The sequence below is a fragment of the Erpetoichthys calabaricus genome, chromosome 18, assembly GCF_900747795.2.
Source record: "Erpetoichthys calabaricus chromosome 18, fErpCal1.3, whole genome shotgun sequence".
NCBI classification, from domain to species: domain Eukaryota; kingdom Metazoa; phylum Chordata; class Cladistia; order Polypteriformes; family Polypteridae; genus Erpetoichthys; species Erpetoichthys calabaricus.
Genome location: NC_041411.2, coordinates 9,684,066 through 9,706,854, shown reverse-complemented (window position 1 = coordinate 9,706,854; position 22,789 = coordinate 9,684,066). Strand labels below are relative to the sequence as shown.

The 22,789-nt window shown below is 38.9% G+C and overlaps 1 protein-coding gene across 1 annotated transcript in view; it reads right to left on the bottom strand.

Annotated features, from left to right (window-relative positions):
* Positions 1-2,073: 2,073 nt before the first annotated feature.
* The window catches only part of piwil1 (piwi-like RNA-mediated gene silencing 1), a 60,364-nt gene continuing 39,648 nt past the window's right edge, over positions 2,074-22,789 (bottom strand). The window contains exons 12-22 of the mRNA XM_028824765.2: positions 18,867-18,984; positions 18,613-18,727; positions 15,269-15,456; positions 15,116-15,188; positions 10,097-10,297; positions 8,104-8,207; positions 7,393-7,463; positions 7,146-7,299; positions 6,366-6,491; positions 4,364-4,511; positions 2,074-2,552 (exon numbers count right to left, since the gene is read on the bottom strand). Of these exons, the coding sequence (XP_028680598.1) occupies positions 2,436-2,552; positions 4,364-4,511; positions 6,366-6,491; positions 7,146-7,299; positions 7,393-7,463; positions 8,104-8,207; positions 10,097-10,297; positions 15,116-15,188; positions 15,269-15,456; positions 18,613-18,727; positions 18,867-18,984 (1,415 nt within the window). The 3' untranslated portion in view covers positions 2,074-2,435. The remainder of the gene's footprint in view (positions 2,553-4,363; positions 4,512-6,365; positions 6,492-7,145; positions 7,300-7,392; positions 7,464-8,103; positions 8,208-10,096; positions 10,298-15,115; positions 15,189-15,268; positions 15,457-18,612; positions 18,728-18,866; positions 18,985-22,789) is intronic.

Below are 22,789 nucleotides of genomic sequence, written 5' to 3'. Positions count from 1 at the left end.
CCACAAGCAAGGTACGTAATACGTGACCCACGCACGCTGTTCTTGCGAGATTACACCACGTTAGCAGCAGCTAATCAGAGCCCAAGAGAATAAAATCTGCTCTGATTGGTTGAGTCTCCTCTTTCAGCCAATAACGGGCTTTGTAAGAAATCTGGGTGCTGTAATGCGAAACTCTGTCTGCTGAAAACCGTATGCTTTGTTATGAATTGGCTGCAAAGTACACTACAGGTAGGATGTACTTATTGAATTTTTTCGTGATATATTGGGGGTGCGATAGAGCGGGGGATTATTGTACTGAGGAACAGCTGACAGTACAGGAGAAATTAAACTGGGACAACAAATGGGTGACTTGACCAAATACAATACTACCCTCTCCTACTGCTTCAGAACTTCAGCATAACAGGACTCCTCAGAAGAGGAAGAAAGTTGCATGTTACTGAGGCAGTGACAGCTACAGAGGAAAAATTAATTCTGCATGAGCTATTCAGGTCTGGAGCAAGACGGATCATGTGAAAAGGGAAATCAGAAACATCTTTTTAAAAAAAAAACAAAAAAAAAAAACATCAAGACTCTTGGAAAAAGGTCTGTCACCATCAGCAACTAGCAAGGCAGATAATTTACATCACGTGCAGAAAAAGTAAATAATGGTGAAATGAAACAACTTTAAAAAAAGCTAAGAATTAAAACCCTAAAATATTCCATGTAAGTTGTTGCTTGCTTATAAATGTATTTTACATGTTCCCGAAACACATCCCCTAGAAGTGAATTTTACAGTCACAGAAACCCTGACAGGCACTCACTTGCTATCGCTTACAAATACAAACCATTAGGATAAACGGTTTAGAAGCCATCCATTTGTAATATGTCACCGTCACCCAGCAAGGCGCCTGAACTTTTAGGGTTCATGATCCACGCAAGGAACAATACGTCACATAAAAACTAAAAGCCGGCACAGCCAACAAGGCCTCACGAGTGGTGGTCATGTTCAACAAACAGGAGGCATATTTATGAGAAAACAAAATCTAAAACATACACGGATTTAACTGTGAACTACTGCTCTTGATTTTTAGTAAGTCTGGTGTGATGACCCATTAGTGTACAGAGTTTGCTTAAGCACACAAAAGATTAGGTCACACAGAGATCCTTTTCACCTCAGCTAAATTAAAATATAATTAAAAAATGAGTGATTTCTGTAAATCCAGCAAAAGCTGTGAATTAGATACATACGTTATAGAAGGACCTAGGCAAAAATCAGATTTGAGAATACGCTGGAAAACTGAGCTTAATGTATATAAAGCTAAAAACACTAAGAAGAACTGCACAATGGGACAAAACTGTTAAACGTAACTAAAAAATAAAGTAGGAGTCATGTAACCAGCACACAGAAGAAATCAGGAAGGTTAGCAGGACTTTGGGTTATACAGTAGGTATGTGGAGGGCTTCAGCTGGACAACTCTGCTCTGATGACAAATCCAGGCCTGTGTCTGTAGTTGTTGTTCAGATCTCACAGTGACAGCGTCGCCCCAGACTGCTCTAGAGGTCAGAGCCTACTCTGGGACTGGACTGCTGCCAGGTATTGTATTAGGAGCAAACATTGAAAGACTTGAATCTTGTCCTCTTAAACAAAACAGGTTAAATGTGTCACGACAAATAAATAAACCATTACAGGGGATTTAAGTAGGAAAGATTCAAGGAGCAGGACAGATGGACACGTTACCAAGACCTATGGAACCTTCCTATGCTGAATCAACAGCAACAGGAAAAAAAAAAAAAAAAAAACTTTGTTGGGCCAATCATCCTCATCTTGTCAAGTTAATTATTTTTGCCACCTACAGAATCTACGATGGAGTCAAGTTATTAAAGACAATGTACACGAGAAAGTGCTTCTGGGGACCTTCCTCCTGACACTTAGAAATGTACAGTAAGAACTTTTGTTCAAAGCTTAAAAACTCAAAAGCAATTATGTAAAAATGAAGACACCTCTGGATCAAAGTGAATCTGGAACAGGTTTTAATTTTATAACGCAAAACAGTTAACAAAATAAAGAAAAAGCAGCCTAATTCCTTTTTTTTTTCCTTCCTCCAAATTTTCTTTAAATCTGCTTAACTCAGAAATAATTATAAACACTTAGCAAATCTACATCTACACAGGCACAAAGTAGACAACATGCCCATGCATCATCATCTTTAAACTCAATATTTATTAACTTGTTAAAAATGAAGAAAATCCGGGATCAAGCTTCAACTGAAATGTGTTTTCATTTGAAATAAATTTAAAGAAAACACTGATCAACAAAAGTAAACAATTAACAGCTTCCTAATTCAAAATTCCCCCCCAAACTTTCTTTAAATTTACTTAACTCAAAAATAATTTAACACGTAACAAATCAACCTCCCCATCAGCACAAAGACAACCTCGGAATGTGACCTGATATTTTATAAATAATAAAGCAATTCATCCATATTGGGATTGGGTTCTCGGTGGATGCTTTGCCCAATCAGGAAGGCAAGTTTATGTGCATACTGGCAAGGTGCTGGCACTGCGATGATTCCCTGCAACAGGAAACAGAAAAACAAAATTCACCGTGCAAGTACAAGACAGCAGAACCTCCAGCGTCCTTTGACCTTGAAGCTTCAGTGTGCCTGGAAGGCAATCTGCACTTTAATGCGTTACCGAGTTAGCTTATGGACTAAATAATGGTTTATGGTTAAATTAAAGCCTCAGTGACTATCCTCGTCTACTCGAGTCAGACTTCTGTTCACAGCTTCCTGACAGCAGTTAAGAGGAAAAACGTTAATCTCTGGTGAAAAGTTTCCACACTGAAAAACAAATCTCTAAAAGTATAAAAGTACTGCGAGCAATGAAAACAAGGACAGAACATATGAATGCTTGACCTAATATCTATAATCCACTGTAGCAGACTGTCCCATCCTTAACTGGTTCAGACAAGTCCCGAGTACCTTAAACTAACAAAATAAAGGATGCGCCATGATTGAGTGTCTGCAACGCAATTAATGTGCGTGTCCATCCTTCAGCAGTTGTTCCCACAATGCATTGCACTCCTGGCTGCTGACTTTGCAATGAGACCAGGAAACTTCCCAACACAGACTTCCAGCTTGCACCCTTCCCTGCACAAGGTACTTAGCACGATAGTCTCAACAGACCATAGCACAGAGGGCAGACGTTATTTAAACAGGTATGAAGTGCCAGCAAAAGGTGCATTTCAGGACAGGCAAAACAAAAACATAATTAAAACAGTAGTAATAAAAAAAGAACATTTCTGATTACTGAGAGCTGACCGAGTCCACTCACTTCCACAGCTCATGGCCTGCAACAGTATGCCAGCAAGCTAAGTGCATCAAAGAATGGACCTGAAGTTTGATCATGTGGCTGAAACATCACAGCAGAGACCACTTTCACAAGTCGCAATATGCACAGGCGGAGGCCTTTTTAAACTTCATTAGGGTGACATTTGCTTTACATTTCTATTTTTTTCTTTTGCCTGAACCTTGGAGGCATAAATTACAGTTATTAAATTCCTTGTTAAAAGAATTTACCATTTCAAATATTCACTGAATATATATGCTGAAGGTGTATATTTTAAGATTTTGATACCTTTTACATTCCTCTAGAATTACATAACCTCCACCCAAATGAACAAATAAAACCTGCTTCACAATCGCCGCACTCTGACGGAACAGAAAAACAACAGGAGTACAGATGGGAATTGTCAATCACAATACAAATAAAAGTGTTCAGTACGACACATTATCTGACACGCATGTAACTTCAACCAAAACAAAGATGAAGGCCAAGTTCTACACATTATTGCAGAGTACTGCTGCTTCCATTCTTCTGGTTTTTGTAAGTAAAACAAGAAAGTTGAGTACATGATAGAAAAATAAATTTGTTTTTCTCACATTCTGTATTATGTGAGTATTGGGCTTGAATGTAGCACAAAATGAGAGGTACCACCATGTATGCACACCACAGTTTTAAAGATGAATCAGACTGAGAAATCTGAACCTAACGAGGTACAGTCTACTAGCCACTCGGAGCCACAACTGGCTGTCATCAATGAAACTCAACGTCACCACAACAGAACTGCTCACAGTTTTGACTACAAAATGCAGCAATACTCTTTACTAACTGGAACATATCCCATGATCACCGAGTAACTTACCCAGGCAGAGCTGAGAAAAGAAGAGGTTATCAACAAAACTAAAATCATTAAACATATATACTGCTCCAATTCCAACATTTGACAGGAACACAAATGTGAGCCAGACTGTTGTGGGGGAAAGTTCTGAGAACCTTAATGATGGGAGAGATTCCCAAGAAGCTGACAAATTCTAATACATACCGACCAATTGTAGTACATGTGGCAGAGCTTGTGTGTGAGTCGCTGCATGTAATCGGGCTTCAAACCGCTAGTGTCGTACACAACATTGTAGTGAGTAGGAGACACACTGCCAATGCGGACTGCCTGGCTGATCACGTAGAAGTCATACCTAGAGAGCAACATAAAATGGATTTTATTTTAAGCAAAGTTTATTCAATTGCATCATCTTCTTGACTTCACATTTTCCCTAAGCACCAACTCAGATTTAGTTGTTCTGTGCTTACCTAAGTAGTATATCAAGGTACACGCTTATTTGGATGGAGGTCCCAATTATATACCTAATACTCAATTTCTGCCTCACCATTTACATTTACTGTATAATCAGTTAATTCTTCAGAGTTCAAAAGCAAAGAAGGGCACAATGGTACCTAACTTTAACTCCACAGATATTCTTCAGGCGTAGTTAACTAGGAAGAGGAAATCTTGCACCAGTTCAACTCTTTAAGCTTGGATTTGCAAACCTGCTACCATTTATAACCGCCAACCAAGTTGAAATGCAACAAGCCAACAGCTATGCCAGTGCCTTTAAACCAAACGACTGCACCCGCAGATCAGGGTTTTCAAATTCAGCCTTGGATACTCCTGAGGTGGCAGGTTTTCATCCCCACCAGTTTCATAATCGCAAAGCCATGATCTCAGTGTTTAGTTAGCTCAACTACTTTTACTTTTCTTATTTTGCTTTCAGCAAAGTGTAGCAGTGTGAAGTTTACGTTTGTAAGAATTTAAGAATATTTCTGCCATAGCTTTAACTGTGTAGCTCTGTTTTGCCACTTTATTTCTAAGTCACATTTTTCACTTTCTCACAGTTGTATTCAATTCAAAGCAGAGCAGGTAACACCGTATGGTAAAAGGCAGCATTTCTGTAATTGTGAGCCACTTGTGGAGCTACTATCAAATGATGCTTCAAGGGCAAGGTTATTTACTGTATATACCACGAATCAAATGCAAATGTATTATAAAAGAATTATTAAAAAAGAAATAAATGGCTATTTTACAGAAAAAAAAATGTCTTATTGATTCAATTCACGGAGAAGCTGCATCAAGTGAGAATGCTTTGGGTTTGTGCAAACCTCAGGTCTTCAGTAGTTTGTTCCACAGGCGAGGGCACAGAAACAAAACGCTGCCTCACCCTGCAGGGCTCTGATCCCACAACAGTGAGAAGACCTGTCCCACATGACCTGAGGGGTCCAGATGCTTCGGAATGGTGGAGGATATCAGACGTGTATTTTGGCCCAACACCATTTAGTGGCTTATATAGAAATACAAGTATTTAATAGTTTATATAGTTTACAATTGCGTGAAAATTTAACAAAGCAGAAACTATTAAACAGGAAGACAAAAAGAACAAGCTCATCCCCATCTTACACACAAATGCTCATCTCACTCATGAACTGCTAAGCATAACCAGCTTGCAATTTGTGGAGCAACAAGGAAACAGGCGGCTTACTTAATTAACAGAAAAGTCAAATGAAAAAAACTGAGGGGGACAAAAACCTGAAGCTATGGGGGCACCAGGACAGAACTTTAAATCCCCCACTGCAGCAGAGACGTGAATGAATGAGACATGGCAGTGAGGTTAAAATAAAAGGTAAACTTGTCCTGGACCTGTAATAAACATGGCAACTCACCTCCACACTGCAGCTTGCAAGCATTTTGTTCTCAGCTCAAAATTAAATTAATTACTTTTAAATTATTTATTATTGTCATAAAGTTATATTATTTAGTTTAAACCTGCATAAGGTATTTAAGAGGTCAGGCAGAGCAGATAAGAGGTTACTGAAGACCAACACAAAAGTTCAAAACACTCATCTCTCCATGCACACAAAGGCCTACTTTGATTACAAACTGCCACCACAAATTAGACAGACACACTAAACCTTGGAAGTAGTCTTAAACTTTAACTGAAGGTCTGTTTAATAAACACAACACATACAGTAAAAAACGGTTAGTAGATTCCACTTACCATTCTGGCCTTGTCACTTCATTATCAACCACTGTTCCAGGAGGTGGATTACTCAGTTTTCCATCAATTTTTGCAAAGAATCTTGCACCAATACGCTTCTTCACAACAACCACTGAAAGTTTGGGACTAGAACACAAAATTAAAGACACCCATTACTTTAAAAATAGTGGTTTAAAATAACCACAAAAAATTAATCTAAAAGGGCTTCACCAATTACAAAGCACAGCCTTTGAACTATGAAAACACAAACTTTACCACTTCGTTTAAACCCAAAGATAGAAAGAAAAAAAAAAAAAAAAGTTAAAATTTATTGTTTAGCAATGAAAAACAAATCATTAGTAGTAAGAGTGAAACTTGCATTTTACTCACTCAAACAATAAATCCCTGCCCTACTTCATGCCATCACAATTGGAGCAAACAAGAGTAGAATTCAAACTGCACTATTTTCTAGGTTCAGTAACAGCAGTTCTAGCATCTTGACGTTCACGTCATGCATTCAGGTTTTGTTTTGTGCAGTATGTACTCCCCCCGCCCCACCCCACCCCCAAACAAACAAAAGAACAGGTTATTCGGCAATTGCAAATCGGCCCCAAGTACATGCAGTATGCACACAGGTGGGGTCCGTGCAGGACTGGTGCTCTGCTGATGGTGTGACCCCATCTGACAATGAATTTGACTAACAGGGACCAAGATGCTTAACTGGATATCTTCTCTTAGTACAGCACAGACATCTTATCCTACAAGTCCTGTTTAACACTTCAGTGAAAGGTATATCCTTACTTGTAATCCTCTCCAAGTGCTTTAATGCACTCAAGAAACTGAGGCACTTCATAACTGACAACACTTTGAAGCTGTCCATCTCCAACTCCATCTCTGTAGACAATTATACGTGAAGGTAAACAATTGTTGTGCCGAAACCAGGCTTTCAAAGCAACTGAAAGAGAACAATCTCACTTCAGACTCGTATTAAGCCGTGTTGATATCAAGTCACATCCACACCTCCTTCCTTAAAGAGAAATGAAGTTACCTTGTAGCGAATATTTCAACCCATCTATAATTTCCTGTCCTGGTCTTTGTATTGTACACTTGGAAAACCATCTGGGGGAAAAAAAGTTAGAGTAAGGGTATTTAATCACAATACTTAACAACCATGCAACAAGCTACCTAAAATAATTAGGCAGCAGATCTCCTATGGTACAACAACACAAAAAAGGTTTCATAAAGCCATAAAATGTGCATAACATTTAAAGAAAATGATAAAACAGTTTTAACATCAGCATACTTTAACAATGAATACATTTGTCATTTGCACAAACAACTTAATAGCTAAAGCACTGGAAATGAACGTTATCATGACAAACATCACTTTTAAAAAACATGACGTGCAAATGTCCATAGTGCCAACGTCCATGAGCACATCAGTTTTCTAATTCTGTCAGCACATCCATTACTTCTTCACCGCGGACTGTTCAACAATGGTCCACAACAGCAAACCTACATGCTGTCCTTATTCCGTGATGTGCTCTACCCATGTGGTTTCACCTCCTGATGATCTCTTCGTCTTCTTGCACTAGTCAAGAACTGGAGCTGCACCTCTTTTTTCCTCATGTTACGTTACCTCAGGCACCAAGACACAAAATTCTGCACATCTCTCTACCCTGCAGTTCACTGACCATCCATTTACTGCATCAAAATATCAACAGTAATGTTAAAACTTAAAAATAGTGACAAAAACTACCTTGTCATGCCTTGATTCAGACTGGCCACCAATCCAGCAATTGATCTTCGTCCAGCAGTGGTATCATGGTAACAGTCAATGCCAACAATCATAAGCTGTTTCAACTATAAAAAAACGAAACAGTATTTGACACTTCACTCATATTAATTTAGCACTAAATTACCAAATCAAGATATTGGGTGAACAAACTCCCAATATGTATTATAAAAACCCAGAAATTGATGAGATCCATAATCTAATAATAACAATTAGTGATGAGCAACCTCCGCAGTAAAGTGAATGTTGAAAGGGGAAAGAGGAACCGAACGAGTCGAGTGGACTATAATGGTACAATTTTTTTTTTAGTGTCACAGAGGGCCAGAGAAGCATCTGCCAACTCTGCTGGACCAATTATTATGGCCTAAAATGTCAACTTTGCTGTGAGGCACAGACTGAATATTAAAAACAAAATACGACAGCTACAAACTATTAAGAACATTGTGCTTAGAGTTCCACTGTTGAAGCACACACTGTCCATGTCACAAAGCGACTGCGAGGGACAAGCTCGATTCCCGTTTATGAAGCTGCAGCTCTGGGTCCTACTGGGATTTCTTTTTTGTTTCCCACTTTACATTTTTCTTTTTTTATTAGGAAAAGAAATTCCTTATCAACAGTAATATTTTATTATTACTTCTTCACACAGCCACTCGTGTTCTAACAAGGGGAGTGCTCCTTTGAGGCTTGTTTTGAAGATGCAGCATTATAGCTAACTATGGGAGCTGCTGCTTGGACACACAGATTAGTGTAATATATCCAGTGGCAGTACTCATAATATTGTCATTAGAGCCAACCAGGGAGTGCACTCATCAGATTAAAATACTGCAACTTTTGTTTAGTTTTTAAACTCATGCGGGTGGAAATACAGCTTGTGTACTGACTGGGTTTCAATATTACAGTAGACATGTGTGGAATTTCTGCCCATGGCTACTACTATTGCAGATCTGTGATGCCATGCTGGCCTCCCAAAGCACGGGGGGCACTAGGAGAACAGTTATTGTTTAAGCAGGCCACAGGGTGCACTTCCAGAAAAAATGCTCTACGAACAAGGTGACCTGTGCAAACTGCATTGTTGCTGTGAAAAAGACTTCTGCGAATTTCACCAATCAACACTATTAATAGTAATACTAATAAATAATTACATTTAATAATGAAGTAGCAGTTCAAGAACATGTAAAATCAAAGTTTGGCAAGTGTAAGTAAAAGAGATAGTACTTGAAATCTGTTAATACAACCATAAAGATGTGACAATGTTTGGCTCCCTTAAAAATACCAAATCAAGGAGTACAAATTTTTTTTTTAATTGTGAATGTGTAATGAAACATGGTCATAATTTAGAACAAGTTATTTTGCTTTCTTAACCTCCTTAACATTACATTTGTTTTTAAAAAAAACCCACATGTAAAAACCATTGCATCTTTTGGCTACAAAGATGACATTTTTATTAAATCTCACCTTTCTACTATAAAATGCACAAAACACTAGAAGTTCAAAGTGAAGTGCAGGAAGTATAATAATGATACCAATAACAATAGTAATATGAACAGCAGACTGCACATGTGTCACTTTCAGAGTGACCAGAGTCACTTTCAGCTTCACTGCCTGAAGACAGATTCACTTTGTCATCACCACTGATAAGAGGCGTTTCTTAGGGTTCATTTATACTTCATGCTCAGAACGCGTACACACCCGCATCATGGCCGCCACGCGTTCAGAGCGTTCATTTGATGCGTCCTCTGATCAGGTCCTCAGAAATTAACACGACGCGTGCGCGAGTTGCAGTACCAGCAAAAAGTCGGGGGGCACAGTGTGCTAAAAGTTGGAATGTGACGTCAGAGTCTCCGTTACTATCTACATGTGACAGAAAGGTGCTTTGCGGATCCTACAATCGGTGTGCAGATCCTACAATCGGGAGAAGTGAAAAATGTGTTATGTAAAATATATTCAAATTACTCACCGGTATTTCAACACTCCACAATTCTCCACCCATTTTACAATTCATCTGCAAGGCAATTTTAGTCGCCACTGTCATCATTGCTTGCGGCTTGCTCAAAGTCCGTGCTACTACACACTGACTTGGTGTTGGACGGTCCACACAAAGAAACTTCTTAACTGCATCATACTTATCCTTACGATTGTTGGGAAGAATGCAAACCACCTAAGAAGACAAAACAAAAATCAGTTCTAACAGAAAAAAAGAACAAGTCATGGAGAAATCTAGCTATAAAGCAAGCAACAAAGCATTTGCTACGTTTTTAACATACCTTCACTAGAGTGTACTTTCATGATAAGACCACCAAAGGTGGACTGCCTAGGCCTTGTACTCAACATTTTCTCTGCTAATAGACATTAAGCGGAAACGCAGTGTTGTAGCAGAAAGGCAGACATACCTTCCAATTCCCAGTATGTCACAACAAACAATACTTCGGTACAAAGTCAATACCAACAGGCTTTTGCTATTGCCAATGTTATACCATTATGGAGTTTGTTCAGAAATAGATTAGTGAGTGCTTTAGCACAATGACATGACCAATCATACTGTATTTAACACCATGTCCTACACAGTCCTGAGAAAGGAACAGAGGCTTTATATTCATTCTCCAAATGAACATCTACAGATATCCATCCAAGCATTCGCAAGCATCCCCAATTATGCGTATAGCACTGCAAGACATAAGAAAAAACTGCACATCTACAGTTCTAGTAACAGGTGTATCAAATACAAATCAAGGCCAAGTTTCAAAATAATTTCAGCATTTCAATGCCTTAACCACAAACCATGTCTCTCTAGTAAAAAGATATATACTGCAGCAACAGAAACACATCACAGAGATGCAGTTACAAGAATATGGGCAAAAATGCACACTGAACATGAATCTACAAACAGTAAACTTGTGTCAGTCGTATGGTTTTTGAAGACAAACTAATGTTCACGACAAACCATGTGATGAACACAGTGAACTCATATCCTGTGTATCATATCTCTCAGCTACAGTTAACTGACTGCAAGAAACATGCGTCCAGATCATTTCCAAGTTCTCGTTTTAAACAAAGGCTAAGCAATAAAGTTTGATCACTTTTGTAACAATACTTACAAAACGACACAAAAGGCTGCTATACAAGAGTACCCGAGTAATGGATTAATGCAAAACACACGAGTCTGATTTCACACTAGAAGCCATGAAGTTTGTACAAATGTATAAAACAGACATATCTAGACAACTTGGGACATTTGAATTTTGAGCGCCTTCAACACAATCCAACCTCTGCTCCTTAGGGACAAGCTGACAGAGATGGGAGAAGATTCATACCTGGTGGCATGGATCGTGGACTATCTTACAGACAGACCTCGGTATATGCGTCTTGGGAACTGCAGGTCTGACATTGTGGTCAGCAACACAGGAGCGCCACAGAGGACTGTACTTTCTCTGGTCCTGTTCAGCCTAAATACATTGGACTTCAATACAACTCGGAGTCCTGCCACGTGCAAAAGTTCGCTGACGACACTGCTATCAGAAGAGCAGCTTCAGCGACAGACTGCTGTCACCATCCTGCTCCACTGACAGACTGAGGAGATCGTTTCTCCCCCACACTATACAACTCTTCAATTCCACCCGGGGGGGGGTAAATGTTAACATTTTTCAAAGTTATTGTCTGTTTTTACCTGTATTTTTTATTACTCTTTAATTTAATATAGCTTTTTGGTATCGGTATGCTGCTGCTGGAGTATGTGAATTTCCCCTTTGGATTAATAAAGTATGTTTTAATTAGTTTGACTCATCTGTTAAACACTGCTCTATTAGTAAGTTTTATTTTATTTTTTTTAACCAGCTAATGATGCAAAAGGCAAATGTTGGAAACCTAAAAAAGTGACAAATCAGATTTTAAAAGCATTTTGTTACAAAAAAGAACATTCAAGAGTGTGTTTAAATAAAAATATCCTTCAACAGAACAAAAACATCTGAAGTCATATTTTTACCATTCATTTCAAGAGGTACTTTGTGAGGTCCCCCCGCCTCTGCGACCCTAAACTGCACACACTGATTAGAAAATTGACAAATGCTCAGAGAATGAATGCAAAGCCTCCGCTCGTTTATCATGACTGTGGAGGACACTATTTAAATGCAATTATTTTTGTAAAGATTTTTATCTCCTTTTACAAATGTGTGACAATACAACTTACAGTCAAATGAAAAAGTTTGGGACCCCCTCTCAGCTTGCATAATTATTTACTTTCAACAAAAAAAATAACAGTGGTACGTCTTTCATTTCCTAGGAACATCGGAGTACTGTGGTGTTTTTCGAACAAAGATTTTTAGTGAAGCAGTATTTAGTTGTATGAAATTAAATGTGAAAAACTGGCTGTGCACAAATGTGAGTCCCCTTGTCATTTTGGTGATTTGAATGCCTGTCACTGCTCAATGCTGATAACTTGGTGTGATGTGCTTGTTAAGCCTTGAACTTCATAGACAGGTGGGTCCAATCATGAGATATAAAGGTATTTAAGGTGGTCAATTACAAGTTGTGTTTCCTTCCCTTTGACTCTCCTCTGAAGAGTAACAGCATGGGATCCTCAAAGCAACTCTCCAAAGATCTGGAAACAAAGATTGTGGAGTCTCCTGGTTTAGGGGAAGGCTACAAAAAGATATCTCAGAGGTTTAAAACTGTCAGTTTCAATTGTAAGGAATGGAATCAGGAAATGGAAGGCCACAGGCACAGTTGCTGTTAAACCCAGCAGGTCTGGCAGGCCAAGAAAAATGCAGGAGTGACATATGAGCAGGATTGTGAGAATGGTTACAGACAACCCACAGATCACCTCCAAAGACCTGCAAGAACATCTTGCTGCAGATGGTGTATCTGTACATCGTTCTACAATTCAGCGCAATTTGCACAAAGAACATCTGTATGGCAGGGTGATGAGAAAAAAGCCCTTTCTGCACTCATGCCACAAACAGAGTTGCTTGTTGTATGCAAATGCTCATTTAGACAAGCCAGATTCATTTTGGAACAAAGTGCTTTGGACTGATGAGACAAAAATTGAGTTATTTGGTCAAAACAAAACCGCTTTGCATGGTGGAAGAAGAACACCGCATTCCAAGAAAAACACCTGCTACCTACTGTCAAATTTGGTGGAGGTTCCATCATGCTGTGGGGCTGTGTGGCTAGTTCAGGGACTGGGGCCCTTGTTAAAGTCGAGGGTCAGATGAATTCAACCCAATATCAACAAATTCTTCATGATAATGTTCAAGCATCAGTCACAAAGTTGAAGTTACGCAGGGGTTGGATATTCCAACAAGACAATGACCCAAAACACAGTTTGAAATCTACAAAGGCATTCATGCAGAGGGAGAAGTACAATATTCTGGAATGGCCGTCACAGTCCCCTGACTTATATCATCGAAATCTATGGGATGATTTGAAGCAGGCTGTCCATGCTTGGCAACCATCAAATTTAACTGAACTGGCTTTGTAAGGAAGAACAGTCAACAATACCTCCATCCAGAATCCAGACACTCATCAAAGGCTATAGCAGGACAGCGTCTAGAGGCTGTTAGGTTTGCAAAAGGAGGCTCAACTAAGTATTGATGTCATATCTCTGTTGGGGTGCCCACATTTATGCACCTGTCTAATTTTGTTATGATGCATACTGCATATTTTCTGTTAATCCAATAAACTTAATGTCACTGCTGAAATCCTACTGTTTCCATAAGGCATGTCACATATTAAAAGGAAGTTACTACTTTGAAAGCTCAGCCAATGAGAAACAAAAATCCAAAGAATTAAGAGGGGTTCCCAAACTTTTTCATACGACTGTAAATGATTACACCTCATTTGAGCAGTAACATGATTTTGCTCTCAAAACACAGACAAATTTGTTTCTGAAGTAATACCATAATAGGATAAATGTGGCTAGTCCATGTGTACAATTTATTTTTTTAAATGACAAGTATGATTCCTGCACTATATGCTGAAATTCTCCACCATAAATACAAAGCATGACCTCTGCTGTTTTTATTTTCGACTTGTGTTGATGGAATGCTACAGAATCACCACTGTGAGCCATTTAGTACACACAGTTTTTACTCACATCTTTATCATATTGTGCTTTCTGGAGTAATGTCTACTTACAGCTACACAGGAGTACAATGATGACTAGAACGTTTAGAACCAAAATTTTCATTCTTGTGACATCCCTTATACCATCTTTTCAGGTTTCACCAAACCAACAACATCCCATTTTAACCAGCTGACCAATGTGACCAGAAACTGAGTCCTTTGCCTACTCTAGCAGCCACAGTCTGGCATGTGTAAGGACTTAAACGCCAGGATACACCTTTCCCAGAAGAGCTCTACCCTCTTCTGCACACTTGTCAGGGTGTACTATGCCTCCTGGTACTGACTCTAGGGCTTAGTAAAAACTCAAACAACAGGGACACCAACAAATGACAAACACTCAACGGTGTTATGTTTCTCTTGTTTTATGCATCTGGTGTCCTGTGTTTCATTAAGGCAACCATCCTGTGTCTACAAATGGATGCATTTAACAATGAATTAAAATAAGACTGCATAGTTTGTGATGCAAGTTTAACTCTCCATTGGGAAAGGTTAAGTCAAGGAGGATTCTCACCATAAAGTCTCATTAATTGCAAGCAAGTTCATATTTCCTAAATATTTAACGAGGCAAAAATTTAAATTCATTAATCTAAACGTTCTTCAGATTACGAGCAACAAAAATATTCTTCTGCAGAATTCAGTTCTCAGTAAGTGTTTTGCTGACAAAGGATTAATCAATCATGTACAAGTACTACTTGTGACTGTCAAAGTCAAAAATGAGAAAATCTGATTAAAATCAAATGCCACACAATTTTTAAAAATATTTTTTCAGAGGTGTGCACAGAATAATAATGAAGACAACGACGTCTATACACCTACACCATTTCCACGAATTAACTGTTCAAGTATCAATATGAATTACCATTTGGGTGCTTGAAGTAACATTCTGCTGTAAAGCTCTCATTAAGGAATCATGTCGGTCCTCAACCTCAATCCTGCAATATAAATTATAGACAATTTAAACAATTCTGCAAATAAATGTTATATCAAAAGTCTCCAATAAACATCTACTTACATGATAGGTTTCTGTATTCTGATACCCATGGGACTGCACACTTTACCAAGAAACTGAACCAGAGAGTATGCACAGTCACTGTTGCGGCGAATGAACAGAATCATCCAGTCTTCCAATGGCTGGGTGCTCATCAGCTGCACACCTCTCATTTCCTTTGTCCAGTCTGCTACCCATGGACTATATTCATACTTTAAAATAAAATAAATAGTTATGAATACAAGAAGCCCAAAACACTTTAATATATTAATTGCTATACAAGTATCAGTATAATGAGAACCTCAAATAACATCTTCCACGAGACAGCATGTTTTACTAAATTTGAACTTCAATATTTAGTTTCCATAACCAAAAATAAAAATCCCAAGCATCAGGTTCAGGCTCATATCAAATCCCACATTAATTCTTTCCAAATCAGATATTACCTACTAAGATGCAATTTGTATTTATGATCACACAGGCATTCCATAGGAACATGGTCATCAAGTCAACATTTTACAATAGGAATTAGCATTGTCCTTACAGTAATCCCTCGCTATATTGCGCTTCGACTTTAGCGGCTTCACTCTATCACGGATTTTATATGTACGCATATTTAACCCTTTAACCGCCAACTCCCTAAATATTCCCCAAGCCAGGCGAAATCTGAACAATTTTTGTTTTTTTACTTTTTTACATTTTTTACATTTATTCAAGCAGTATTGACCACTAAATGTTGTGCAAGTTGCCAGTGTATACACGAAATCTATAAATGTAACCTGAATTCTCAGCTAAGCAAAACATCTTGATACCAAACCGTGCCCTTTTCAATGGTAGATACTGTCGAAACTGTAAGCGGCCCTTCCACGACAATAAACTTTCATCAACTGCAACTGACGGTCCTGGCATGTAGGGCAACTGAAATGCTTCAAATAAATGATCAATCAAAGGACGTAGCTTGAACAAGTGGTCGCGGTTTGGATCTTTCTTATCTGGCTCGTTTCTGTTGTCATTCAAATGAAAGAATTTCAGCAGCAAAGAGAATCGGTTACGTGTCATGACAGCTGCAAAAATAGGTGTTGCATACATAGGATCTGTAGACCAGTACATCTCAATATCTGGTTTTCTGATTATTCCCATCAACATCAAAATCCCAATGAATTTTTTCATTTCGTTTTCATCAGTGTCAAACCAAGCACGAACACGGGAATGTGGAGGTAAATTGGGATTTTTCTCAATAAACTGTGCTGCATACAGATTTGTCTGATGAACAAAATGTCTAATCAAATCAGGTGACACAAACAGCTCATAAAACTGCTCAGCAGTGTAATTGTTTACATCAACAATAAAGCCACACGTTCCCTCAAACGAATGAAGAAAAGGTAGTTCACCACGGGCAGCAGCCCAGCTGAGATGCTGGGGATACACCCACTCAGCGCCGTCATCCGATGCGTCTTCATTCACAATATCATGCAGCGCACGTTGCTGCTCATCACTGTCACTAAAATCTTCTTCAGAACTGCTACAATCATGATCAGAACTGTCCAAAATCGCCTGCAAAGCCTCACTTGAAGTCAGTTTACGTTTCGCCATATTCACAGCTGTTACATGCGAATCACGTCACATGACCGGCCAAAACAACCACAGACTTGTCGAAATACAACGTAGTAATAATACCCACGCCAAACCGTCAGTTATACTACTTGCCAGGCATTCATATAACCACAGGCAAATGTGCCGGATAATTCCGGCAGTATGGCGTTAGCATTAAAACAGCGGTGCCGGATATATCCGGCAGAGGGCGGTGAAGGGGTTAAATATATATCGCAGATTTTTTGCTGGTTCGCGGATTTCTGCGGACAATGGGTCTTTTAATTTCTGGTACATGCTTCCTCAGTTGGTTTGCCCAGTTGATTTCATACAGGGGACACTATTGGCAGATGGCTGAGAAGCTACCCAACCAGAGCACGTATTACGTATTAAATAAAACTCCTCAAATATATTGTGAGCACGGGGGCTGTCTGCACCACTAGAGGATACGGCCGCTCCTCAAAAAATGCTGAAAGATTACCTTCACAGTGCTCCCTTCCTTGCTGGGCTTACAAGTGGCTGCTTTGTCAAGCAATATGCTTCCCGCACGGTGCTTCGCATACTTAAAAGATCAAACAGCACGTATTGATTTTTGATTGTTTGCTTTTCTCTCTCTCTTGCTCTGACATTCTCTGCTCCTGACGGAGTGGGTGTGAGCAGAGGGGATGCTCCCTTTGCTCCCTTCCGTGCAGCTGCTTTATCAAGCGACATGCTTTCCGCACGGTGCTTCGCATACTTAACAGCTTGAAGGGCACGTATTGATTTTTGATTGTTTGTTTTTCTCCGTCTCTCTCATGCTCTCTGACATTCTCTGCTCCTGACGGGGGTGTGAGCAGAGGGGCTGTTCACACTGGCCCAGAGGATACGGACGCTCCTCTAAAAAATGCTGAAAGACTACCTTCACATTGCTCCCTTCCTTGCAGCTGCTTTATGCGGCGGTGCTTTGCATACTTAAAAGCCAAACAGCCCTATTGATTTGTTTGCTTTTCTCTCTCTCTGACATTCTCTGCTCCTGACACGCACTCCTTTGAAGAGGAAGATATGTTTGCATTCTTTTAATTGTGAGACGGAACTGTCATCTCTGTCTTGTCATGGAGCACAGTTTAAACTTTTGAAAAAGAGACAAATGTTTGTTTGCAGTGTTTGAATAACGTTCCTGTCTCTCTACAACCTCCTGTGTTTCTGTGCAAATCTGTGACCCAAGCATGACAATATAAAAATAACCATATAAACATATGGTTTCTACTTCGCGGATTTTCATCTTTCGCGGGGGGTTCTGGAACGCAACCCCCGCGATCGAGGAGGGATTACTGTATCCCCAATTTTTCAGAACAGAAATGACACCTCAAACTTTTTTTTTTTTTTTTTTTTAAATAAACTACCAATAAGGTGTCGAAGCATAAAAGATATTATTGAAGACATACGTGGCAAAATGTTGGGTTTTCTCCACAATAGCTGACCTTTTGATCTGCATTTTAAAGATGTTATATGTGGAAATCTCTGGGGAATTTCAAGTGGTCCTATATGCTGATCACTATGTCAATCATTATCTTCATGTTTTGTGATTACTTGCTTTTCATATTTCACGCAAACAATGACATATACTATACACACTCAGCTGTTTATCATATGAATGTACTAGACATCTGTCCTAATAAATTACCAACATTGCCGACAAAAAAAACCAAAAAAACCTATGCGGTTGTCATTGTATATGATGATATACCATATTTTTAACAATTCAGATTGTAGCATATTTAATAAAATGGGTTACTTACAATTTTCCCCCCTTGAGAGATCTTCTCCGGTGGAAGAACTCTTCCTTTCAATGATAGAAGTTTGTTGTCAAACTGTAAGCCCCAGTTTGCCATTTCTGCTTTGGCAGCAGAATCTCTGTATACAAAAAAATAGATAAAATTCAAACAGGTTTAAAAGCATCTTATTTTGTATTTTATAAAAAAGAATTGTAACAGTGGTAGTATATAGCACTTTCCCTGTACCACATCAAAATGTATTTAGATTTTAACCTTACTTGTGCATATTAGAAATGAATCCAAGCAAGCGCTGTTCCCTCTGCTCTGGAGTCAACCTTGTGTGTGCAGAGAGATCCTTCATGATAGTGAAATCACTGCGCATTTTATCTGTAAGACCTATGAAAACCCCAAAAAATGTTTAAATATCAGCACTTCAAATGTATGCCCCAAGGACAAATACCTTTAAAACATTGCTAATATTTATAAACATCTAAAATATAAATTCTCTCTCAAATATCCCATTTTCTTTCAAGAAAGTATATTCTAATGTCAAACTCGTGGTTCCAAAAGGCATGTAAATTCAACGTTTATTAGGAGGAATGAAAAAAATGATCATGCTGGCTCAACTCCTGGTCTGATGCTCTTTAAGAAAGTATGTTCACATTGACTTGAACGTTCAAGTATTGTTTTTAAAAGGAGTACTAAAATAAAAGAATGGTATACAAATAATGAACAACGGAGAAGAGAAATGGGCAAGCACCATCAGCTTAACACATTTTGATAAAATCTAGCTGAACATTAAATCAACTATGCAAATGAAAAATGCTTTACTACAAAATAAATCCTAGACACTCTGAAGATCTTAGGCCAATAGATTCCCTTAACAAAGCAAAGTTTCTACTCCCATATTATGTTTATACTCATTGTAAACAGCCAGAGACAGGAATAGCTGCTATTCCAGCTACTGTTCCTAATGGATGACAACAGGAATCCAGAGAGGGACCTAGCCAAAAAAAACTTAAGAAAAAGACGTACTAAACCCAAAAGAGTGAGAAAGGAAAGTATCTAGTTTTTAAGGGGTAGCTAATTCTGTCTCCAGAGTTCACATGAGGTACAATCTGCTCACACTATAAGAACAAGTGTGTCCGTTAGAACAGGATAAGAGATCAGCCTGGTCTTACAAGGCTTTAAAACCCCATCTTTCCAAGCCCCTCTTGGTTTGTACGAATTTAAAGAGCAAACATGTCATCTTGATTAACACAGTTGATTAGAAGATGAAATTCACAAAGACGGGTGAACAGATGCGGACTACCAAAGCAAATGCAGACTTAATTCAGCTTAGCTACTCAAAACAACATCCCAGAGAAGAAGTTTAGCCTCAGACACATTTGTACTATAGCAGGCTCTTCAACTTTGTCAATGTTATTACAATGGAGAATTCCTGGTACGTTATAAAAATCCTAGCAAACGAGGTATAGTGCCCACTCGGTCCTACAAGTATTTGCAGCTTAATTAACAATATTTTGTTTTTCTTAAGGACAGTAACTAGATAATGTAATTATCTCCAGTAACATAATTTAAAAGGTTCTATATGGAAAATAACATGAAATAAAGCTGAAAAAGTGCTTTAAGTCAGTCAATCACTCTAATAAAAGTTTTCCATACATGCACTGGACGACTAAGCAGTGATATTGGCCTATTTTTGCTCGGTAGGACACACAATACTTCTATGCAGCACTCAGACAGAGTCTTCAATCTTTGACTAACATTTAACGTCAAACCACCAAATGAGACAATGTGTAATTATGTAGGCAACTGAAAGTGAGCTTCCCTGTGGTGACAGAATGGGACTCTCTCACTATCAACATCTATCTATGCAATATCCATTAAATTAGAATAATATTATTTGCTAGCACCTCCCACATGCAGAGATGTTTATCTTTGAAGTTTTGTTGCCTGTTCGGTGAGGAGAGTTACCGTAACTCACTTTTGGTAATCCTAACGGACAAACATATGCACCAACTCTGAACTACAATTACCAACTACAAACTTGGACTTGGGTATACACAAGAAGCTAATAACAAAATGTCCACCCCTTCCTTTATAAATGTATGTCAAAACTAGCTAGGTGTTCTTCACACATTAAAATTAGCATTGAGTTCAGCTTCTCTTTATTAAGTACACTCTGAACTGCTTAAGGTACAGAGAGCAGTAAAGGTCCGAGTACCTCACTACTCCAAGGGAATCTTAAATATCACAGACATCAGCAAAATAAAACCAGAAACAGAGCTGTGCATGGGTACCAGAGTTCAGCCTCATTGAGTCAGAAGAGTGCACGAGTTAGGCCGGAGTTATACTTCACGCGACGCGACGCATTCTGATGACACCTTACCGCGATATCTCTGAAATGGATGTTTGATTAAATCCAGGGATGTGTCCATTCCAGCAAGCATTGGGCACGAGTGAGAAATAATCCCTGGACGATGCCTCGGCTCATCGCAAGGTGAATACAAGCACACACATACACTATCATCATTTTAGCGGCACCAAATCCCCAAATCTGTATATCTTTGTAAGGAAACTGGACCACACTGAGGAAACCCAGCAGGAAAACATGTAAACTCCAGGCAGGGAATACCAGCGACGTGACTCCCTGCAAGACAGCAGCGCTAACATTCCGCCACTGTGTCACCCCATGTGTGTAATTATAATAATAATAATTCTTTGCATTTATATAGCGCTTTTCTCACTACTCAAAGCGCTCAGCAATTGCAGGTTAAGGGCCTTGCTCAAGGGCCCCAACAGAGCAGAGTCCCTTTTGGCATTTACAGGATTCAAACCAGCAACCTTCCGAATGCCAGTGCATATCCCTAGCCTCAGAGCCACCACTCTGTCCTATTAACATTATTCATTAAACAAAATTACCGATTTATCTGTAAAATGTAATATACATACTTCAATGCTTTTCATCATGAAAGTGATATCAAGTATAAATCTAAGGATTCTAAATGTGCAGAAGAGAGTTGGAATATCACACATTTAATGTGCGCGGAGTGCCGATCTATTGCTGGCGATTCGCTGCTGTCAGGAGCAGAGGAAGCCCTAGAAAAAAAGGCACAGTATGAGAATTTTAAAATGTATCGTGTCATTATGATCGGGAATATGCGACACTTGAATAAAAGCACCACGAATACATCTGTATGTCGGCATTTTGCTTCACCACTTCGAACCATTCATCAAATATCGAAGCGCACACACCGATCTCGTATGATCCGCAAAGCGTCTTTCTGTCACATGTAGATAGTAACAGAGACTTTTTGCTGGTACTGCAACTCGCGCACGCGTCGCGTTTATTTCTGAGGACCTGCTCAGAGGACGCATCAAATGAACACTCAGAACGCGTGGTGACCATGATGCGAGCGCGTATGCGTTCTGAGCGTGAAGTATAAATGAGCCCTAAGAGGCCATACGCTGGGCTGTGGAGAGTTAGTAAACAAAACCTTTGACTTCAACTATGACTCCTCAATTTATGGTACCAGTGACTCCAACTCTTCGATTCGTAATTAGACTAAAAAACAGTATGTTGATTAAAAGCACTTAACACATAAAATACAAGGCATTTCATTGCAGCCAACGTGAATCATCGGGCTACCTTTTAGCACCCTAACCTGTTAAGTTTGGGCTTAAAGGCTGTAGGCATACCTGTCTTTGTGGCTTATTTTAAATATTTATTAAGGAATCTACAATTATTGAGTAACATTAAACAAAACATTAAAAAAAGATACTATACTTTTATCAAAAGGCTAGAAGAAAAATTAGTTTAATCAAATTAGTGTATGTGTAAGTACACATTTTATAATACGATTTACATTTAGTCAGAGTAAGAGTAGGTACATTTTTTTTCCCCGAATCTGACAATCCAATAATTCCATTTGACTCCAACTTCACAGCCCTATAAATTCTATCCCTTCATGTCAATGAAGCAAGGAATTTATGGAGCACTAACTCACTAAGCAAGGGAGGACTGTTATGTCAAGACTTCAAAACTACAACTACCAGAGACACAATGTACAGCCTGACCTTGAGAACGCAACACAAAGCACACTTTCATCTGCATGTGCAAGGGAAAACTCTAAAGACCTCGGCATTAATCATCACTCTTAGCCCACAAGATTTACAGCTAAAAGGCTAGACTCCTAGA